Here is an 8,281-nt window from a genome sequence, read left to right on the forward strand (position 1 = left end):
AGAAGTTCGCTGTGGGTCATTTTCATGATGGTTCTACCTGAGTATGTAGCCAGGGTGGGATCAGCACCATAGGAGAGGAGCAAGCGGACAATTTCGAGATGATCATTCTCGACAGCATCGTGGAGAGGCCTAGGAGAGGTGCGGGGGGGGTTACACCTGTGTGCGCGACGCGTGCTTCTAGCGACGCAGGGCCAAATCGAGCGTGTGCGGCCAAGCCTTGTAGGCGCGCTATTTCACCGAGGAGGCGAGTGTACGGTCACTGCCATCCCACGTAGGGAACGGAGGCACTGTGACTGGCCCGTGACTCCGTTAGTTCAACACATAACCCTTTACAGGACAGGTGAAGGGACTATCTATCTCAGGCCTAATTCTTACATGCAAATCTCTCCTAATGCACGGCCCGAGGAGGAACTCGGGCCACGATGAAAATGCCTCCAATGAACTCAAATAGTGACAGACTGTTAGAAGATAACTTACGGCGGGGTGGGGGGAAGAATCCCCGCATCATGGAAGCCAATACGACAAGCAATCGTTATACCATTACAAACAAAACCCAAAAAAAAGTGCAGTTTGTAAAAGAAACTAGGGGCAAAGTGGAACCTCTCCTGAAACCAACTTGGAGATGAGTGATCAACCCTCACGCCCAGAAGCAGTCGACAGGCAGGGCGAGTTCTCAGGAGGGTACAGAGTCCTCCTGCCTGTGTCCGCTGGGGTCAGGAGCGCTGTCCGCAGTCCCATCCAGAAAGAATGCTGTTTGGAAACCACGAACCACCAAAATACCTTTCGGTTTTGCTAATTTTATGACTGTCAAGAAAGCGCCAGTGCCCTGCCTCGTGGTAGCATCCCAGGCACAACCGGGAAGATGCTTGGGCTGACTCAGACCTGGGCCTCTGGCCAATAAACCGAGGTCAAGGGCAGAGTGGGGGCCAGGCCCGGGGATGTGGGTGGACACGGCAGGTCCTATCAAGCCAGTCGCCATCGGACCTGTCTGTGCTCCTGGCACTTTCAACTCACGTATATTTTAAATATTGTGATTCAACAGATGCTGGTGGGGAGTCCAGGGTCTTAAAAGAGAACACCCCTGATTACTCAGGCAGGCCCAACATTTTCAGGGACTTCTGCCCCTGAAATAATAGCGTCACAAAGTTTTAAAGTTCTATGGAGATTTGCCAGAAAGATCTGTCCGATTCCATTCTAGAGGACTCCGCCATCAGTGTGCTTACGTGGCACTCGCTCTCCATCTTCCCTTCTGGGCTTCCCCGCACACCCTGAGAACCACTGCCTATGCCCCAGCGGGGCCAGGCCAAGAGGAAGACCGCCACTGACCTGGTTCCATCCTGGGCACTGCAGTTGACATCGGCGCCATATTCGAGGAGGTGTCGTACAATGTTGAGCCAACCCCTCGCACAAGCCTCGTGCAGGGCGCAGTAACCCGCGTTGTCGCGGTGGTTCACATCACAAATCTTGTTCTCCAGGCAGTACAGGACCACTTCCTACGGGGAGAGGAGAGGAGATACCATCAGACCACCATACAGTGAACCCTGCAAGGGTGACCTCTCCATAGCCTGGCGGTGCCCGCTTTCGAAGGCATACATCCGTGGGTCCAAAAGCCCACCGTGGCGCCGGCAGGCGGCAGGCATCTTGGTGCGGGGCAAGAGTGCGTGCGAAGGGCTTGGAGATGCAGACAGTGTTGTCTAAGGCTCTGCTGCACCGGTGGCCTGGCCACGGGCAAGTTACCCGTGAACTCCTCCAAGCGTCCATAGGGCTGCTGAGAGGACGCATTCGGATAGCGTTGAAAGCCCTCAGCCCAGGGGCCGACGTGACCAGTACAGAGGTGTCACGGCTGCTAACATCTCAGATGACACATTGCCAAGCACAGACCATCCTCACTTGATGGGTCCGTTCAGTCGGTGGCAGTGGATGATAACACAAGTTTAGATAAAAGTATGGCTGACCAATGCTTAAAGAGAGCTTAAGTCAGCCAGAGAACATTCCCCAGCTTAGAGAAGGAGGGACACCCAGGTCAGCTACATCCTCGCGCCCCCTGTTAAGACCCCAAATCAGAACCTGGGCCTCAGACGCTCTTGTTTGTATGTTAAGTAGAGTTAAAGAGAAGCGCTCTCTCTCTCTCCATCCTCGAGGAATGACACAAAATGCTTCCAATAAGCCCACCCTGTATTTTTGCCTCACTCCAGCCTCTCGGGGCAGAGTCAGTCTAATATTTTCATATTTACTCAAGTTAATGACAGGAACCTGATATACCACATGCTGCGACCTCCACATTTTAAGAATCAAATAAAACGTTCACCCTCCCCCGCTCCGAAGGTGTTCTGTGTCAACGCTGTGCGTTACAATCGCTGTTATGAACCTTATTTCTTTGGCTTGTTAAAATATTAACATGGGCCACTCCCAGGAAGCAGAGCAGTAATTTATTCAATGTTTTATCACCTTAAGAAAGTTTTCAAACACGTCAAAAGCATCTGCCACCAGAAAATACGTTATACTGTTTATACTGGTTGAGTCATGCCCAGCAGAGAGCTATCAGGTTCTGAGAGCTGGGAGTAGGCAGCACTTGCATGTGGCCCAACACATGGTCTGCTGGGTAAGGGGGGATGGGATGGGGTCAGAGCAGGCCTCCTTGTGACATCTCTCCGGTAACTTATCTGTTAAACCTAAAACGGGGGTCATTCTAGCCGCCCGTAAGTGCGAGATGGGTTCTGTGAAACCTTTTATGCCCTTCGGAGGACATGCCAATCAAAGGTGGCCACTCACTTGGGAGCGAACCAGAATGTTCCATTTGCTCACCACGTGAACCTAATGGGGCATGCTGGTAAACCTGGCCGTCGGTGCCCTGTTACTTCAGGTCACTGCGGCAGCTCCCTTCCAAAACAAGAGGAGGAAGAGAAAAGGCACGCCCACGAATGCGTTTCTCCGCTCAGATCCCAACCTGCCATAAAGCCCACAATCCTCTGGGCTCCCAGGCCACCTGCCCCGAGCCCTGGTATCCAGGATACCGCATGAAGCTGCTGCTCTTTCAGCAGGCCCTCACTAGCCAGACTTGAGTGGACGGCTGCAAGCTAATGAGTTGTGTGCTCCAGCCAGGGAGAGGCCCTGTCACGTGGCTCTGGGATCAGGTCTGAACGCCACCAACTGCTGTGCACAGGTCAATTTACTCAACCCGGGGTTTATTTGCTGTGACAATCATGGCCTTCACCTGGAAACCTTCACCACTACTAGGGCCGATTCAAGGGTACCTAGAAACGAAAGGCCGTCCAAGCTGATGTTAGGTAAGACAACTCTCTTCTCCTCCTGGAAGATGGCAGCAAAGGCAGCAGTAGCCCCACGGCCAGGTCAGACTTTTTGCCACGGGCTGTCCTAACTCAACCACGTTGATACCACGTCTTCTGTCATCCACAGGAACCCAGGAGATGTCAGGAAAGGAAGGTAGTACTATCCTCCTCATTCAACACTTGGAAACTGAGGCCCAGAGAGATTAATTAAACCCCAAGTTCAATTAACGTGAAGTACTAGACCTATAACTCAGGTCTTTGGTACCTGGGCAGCTGGGAAGATTCAAAAGGCCCGAGAGGGCCCCAGTTAGAGGGATGCAATCCAGCTGTGACGAGCATCCCACAGGCCTCCTCCGTTGGGGGTCAAGTGGGCTAACTACAGTCTCCTCGCCAGGAGGGTGATGGCCTCTAAATGGATGGCGACCGTCGTCACCAACAGTTTCCCTAACTGAAAGGTGAAGAGGCGGGGCGAGTCTGTCTACGCAACACATTTCTTGGTTTATTTTCTCCGCTAGAAATAAATGGGAGCGTTTGAAGGGCAGCCCACCCATTCCCAAGCAAAATCAAACTGCTCTTGTTGGACAACTGTCTGTTAAGCGGCTATAAGCCGAATGCCATTACCCGCAAAATGTAACCATAAAGGCCATAAACCCGACGTTGTTAATTAATTAAATGCCTCATTAACGTTTTAAAAAACATGATTTATTCAATTCATAGAAAATTTAACCACCACCGCTAAAGGCGCAAGCACGTGGTCGCACGCTGGCGTTTAGCCTTCTTCCCGGGAGGGAGAGGTTTGAGGTCTCTGGCCACGCAAGTGATCTATTTAACGCGGATCTGAAGCCAGAGTGTGTTTCTAGACTTCCAGAGCCAGATTATCACGACATAAAGCTCAGACAGCCTTTATACTGCACATGGTATCTTTGGCTAAGCAGAAGAAAACCACCAAGAATGCTGAAGACAAAACTTCAGGAAAACCCTCCCCAAACCACACCCTTATCTGGTTAAGCAAACTGTCCTTCAATTTTAAAAGGTTTAAGTCGCCCCATCTCCCAACTGGGCCATCATCCCAACATTTAAAATTCTGCCCGGAGAAATCCCAGAGAGTTGGATTCAAAGTTGAAAGCGTTCATCTACTTGTCACAATGTCCAGCATCAAAATTGGTGATCTGTGTAATCTACATACTGAAATTTACATTTGAAGAAAAAGAACAAATCCGACCATAAACACTCCCAAGGCTTCCCGTGCAATCAAAGGCCAGGTAGCCTGAAAAAGTATGGATCTAGTGCCCCTTGGTCCAGGCCTCAGATCCACCAAACCGAAACGGAAACTGTCTTAGAGGACCAACGAGGGTCTTTTGAGGTCTCTGGTCCCAAAGGGAGACTGCTGGAAATGATGCCAAGTTCACAGGTGGGGCTAGGAGCCCCGCCCTCCACGGCGGGTGCAGGAGCACCCCGCGCTCCCCCCCCATCTCCAGCATTTGCTGGAAGCGGGAATCTATTTTCTCAACCTAACCCAAAAGTTGGGGTTAGGGGGCTCCCCCCCACACCTCCAGCGTTTGCTGGAAGCAAGGAGTCTATTTTCTCAACCGCGGGGGGTCTAGCTCAGCACTCTGCAACGGTCTGCTCTGTCCTCCTAGGCGCTGCTGCTCTCAGCTCTTGGGAAACCAACTGCGCGCTCCTTGGACCTCACCCACAAGTGACTGCACTAACTACCAGAGAGTGCTCTCTAGCTAGCGGAGAGGTCTCCAAGAGACGTGTAGATAAATATAAACAACAGCACATTCAACCAACAACAAAAAAAAAACACCCCCAAACTAAGCATAGCCCTAGAGCTTCCAACTTCCCGCCCACAGTCACGCCTTAGGGCCAAGGCAGGCTCACCTCGAAGGGCTCACGGCACTATGGACAGTGGCGGCGGGCAGGGGGCGACGGGGGAGACGGGGGACAGGGGCACAGAGCTGGCTGAGGGTGTGGGCGCCAGGGCTCCGGGCCAGCCTGGGTCCTGCCACCCCAGTGCTCGTCCACACCTCCACCCTCGGCCTGCTGAGCCGCGTTTTACTGTCACCATTCAACTCCCAGAGGGCCGATGCCAGCACAAAAAGATGCCTTTGCCCTGTGGGCTATTACATCACAATTTCTACTGACAAGTATGGTGGGGGAACTGCACAGGGCAGAGGGAGTAATCTGTCTCACAGAGGTTTTGAACTGTAAAAAGGGCAACTCCAACGTGAGCCAGTCTTGGCGAGAAGCGTGGTGGGGAGTGGTGGGCTGTGTAGCACTGCTGGATTGCTACCTGTACGGGCATCAGCTAACCCCTCTGAGGCTCAGTTTCCTCACCCGAGAGCGGGCTAGTACTCGTTACTCCCACGTGAAGATGTTAAAAGGGTGAAAGGAGTTACTACAGATCACACGGGCTTAGAAAGATATCGGCTATCTTTCTGTCTATGTTGTTCTAGCAACAGAGACTATCTATCGCTGTCATCAGCCGTGCTGGGTTGGGATACAGCGGTGTGGACAGGGAGTTCTGCGCAAGGCTCAACCCCCGCCCATCGGCCCTCGGCTCCTGTGCCCTCTCAGAAAGAGACTGCTCAGGTCTGCCCCACTCCCACCCCTACTCTGCACAGACACTTCCCACCCGCTACCCCACAGGGGCATCACCCCGCCCCAAACAGCACAAGTAACCCAACAGAGCTAATAACTACTCTCTCTCTTGCTACTCAGGATCCAAAAGGGCTCATTAAAATTCCCCTGGTCGCCAAGCCCTGGGTTAGGTCAGATTTTATATCAGAGATAAGCGAGCCGGACTGGCCGAAGCAGCCTACCTGCCTGAACGTGAACGGAACATCAGAGAGGCCTGCCTTTCTTTTCGCACCACGACTGAACAAGCCACCAAAGAGCCGGCAGTGTGAGCGGGTGGGGGGGGCGCGACACAAACGTCCCGCTGGAACGCCCAGCCCAGCCCGCCACGTGGCTCTGAGACCCTCCCCCCATCCCCAGCCAGTGCGTCTCCCACCCAAGGAGCAGCAGCCGGCGGATCCTGAATCCGGGGCACCCACAAGGATGCTCACCTCGTAGCCAAGCCGGGCGGCCCGCTGTAGGAGGGTCTCGCCCGCGTTCTTATTGACAATAAGTCTCCGCGCTTCCGGTGGCATTGGGCGGGACTGGGTGGTCTCTGGAGGGGAGTTCGAGCATGTCAGCTGCGAGGCCTGGGAACCTGGTAGCAATTGCTGCAAACGGTCCAAGGGCTTCTGGTCCTGCTTGGCCGGCGAAAGATCATAGTCGGAACTGGGCTCAGGCCGCTTTCGAAATCTCCGGACGGTCACCTATCACGAAACCACGCAGCGCACACATTTCAGGCTGTCCTTCCACCGCCCCGCCTGGTTCCCCTCCTCCCTGAGTTACGAACCTGAGTGGAGGAAAGCACTTTTCCTCCTCTCTGTCTCGGGGAGGCGGGGTGGGAGGAAGGGGTTGCATTTTTACTAGCTGGAAACTTCACCACCACCCAGGAGACAGGTCCCCTAGGAAGGGGCAGTGACGTTCTGGGGGGAGGGGTTCAGGAAAAGGAAAGCTTTGTCCCCAGAAGCAGAGAAGTAGGCAGGCGGGATGTGCTCGCACAGGCCCGGGGGGCGGGGGAGAGCCAGGGGGCAAGAGGTAGTACCTTGCCATCGGCATTGTCCACGTAGTAGTCCCCTGGCAGTGGCAAGCCCCGCCTGGGCTCCTGAGGGATCAAATGCTTGGTTTTGCACAGTCGCTTCCCGGATGGTTTCTCGCTGTTGTCGGTGTATTTCTGCAGCAGGGACGTAGCCTGGCAATCCTCTTCTACGTCCATGCACACCACATCTGTCTTCTGGCTTTCTTTAACTTGGTCATGTTTGGTAGGCAGTCCTGAGGCTGGCGTGCAGCTTGGCTGAGTCTGCTTTCGGCCGCTTGCATTGGTGGATGAAAGGCCCTTCGCGGGCGGAGAGCCGGAGAACACAGGCAAGGCTGAATCCACAGGGGGGGGAGGGCGGGAGGCAGGGGGAGAAGAAGCGGGCGTTACACAGTTGTAGCCAGTGAGGAAAGAAAAGCCCATTGTTAGCACTGATCATTGGAGCGGCTTCAGTTTTTAAAGATACACCAATTATGTTTTCAAGGCATTAATATTTTAATGATCCCACATTCAACCGGCAAATAGGTTAACCCACGAAACGCCCAATGGCAAGTTGCTTCAAAGGGCCGCAAGAGAGGGCAGAAGCCAGCCCTTCGTGCGCTCCCCGTCCCCACCCGTGGGGGGCCTGGGTGCTCGGGACAGGGCGACCGGGGACAGCCTGAGGCTGGAACGAGGACGCTGACAAGCGCCCGGGGTCACCCAAGACTTCCCTTCCTGCCCAGAGGCAGGCTGGGTGATGAGGAAGCCGAGCTCCCGCCTCGCTGTACACTCCCCTAAGGAAGCGTGCAGGCTGAAAGGACCTCACGAAGAAAACTCCCCGCTCGCCACACGCTACTCTTGTCAACTTGGATGGTGCTCAGGTCCCCTCCAGGGCCGTTTCCCACAGAGGGCGGGTGATCCACCCTCCAGGAGCGCCCCCCGCCCCGTGCGTACCTTGTTCATTGTCACTGCGTTTAACTGATTCCTCCAACCAGCTTCTGTTGCTTTTGGCCTCTGCCCTTTTCCTGCCAGGTTTCTCTTCGGAGATGCTATTGCCCTGGGGGGTGACCGCAGGCTGAACCGCCTGGGTCACTTCCTTCCTGCCCTGCCGGCCAGGTTTGCTCTCTGCTGCCGACACCTGCTGCTCCCACCGTTCTCTAAGGTGCAGCAAGTGGCGTTGCTTTTTGGGATGGAGCCCTGTTAATTCAATGCACACCTTCAGGTTGGTCAGCTCACTATAATGTGGCTCTTCTAAGTGGTTAGAGGAACTGTTTGTCATTTCCCTCTCAGGCCAGTCATCTAATGGAGAAATAACTACAAATTAATGAAGAAGCCCCCCAGGGGCTGGGGGGGAACAAAC

General features: G+C 54.2%; 1 protein-coding gene across 1 annotated transcript in view; it reads right to left on the reverse strand.

Moving 5' to 3' along the window:
* BCOR (BCL6 corepressor) overlaps nucleotides 1-8,281 on the reverse strand; it is a 25,071-nt gene that overhangs the window by 3,490 nt on the left and 13,300 nt on the right. Inside the window, 5 exon segments of the mRNA XM_024759834.1 lie at nucleotides 5-129; nucleotides 1,327-1,493; nucleotides 6,362-6,616; nucleotides 6,952-7,277; nucleotides 7,876-8,220. Coding sequence (XP_024615602.1) covers nucleotides 5-129; nucleotides 1,327-1,493; nucleotides 6,362-6,616; nucleotides 6,952-7,277; nucleotides 7,876-8,220 — 1,218 coding nt within the window.

Source organism: Neophocaena asiaeorientalis, unplaced genomic scaffold (genome assembly GCF_003031525.2).
Source record: "Neophocaena asiaeorientalis asiaeorientalis breed wild unplaced genomic scaffold, Neophocaena_asiaeorientalis_V1.1 scaffold312, whole genome shotgun sequence".
Lineage (NCBI taxonomy): Eukaryota > Metazoa > Chordata > Mammalia > Artiodactyla > Phocoenidae > Neophocaena > Neophocaena asiaeorientalis.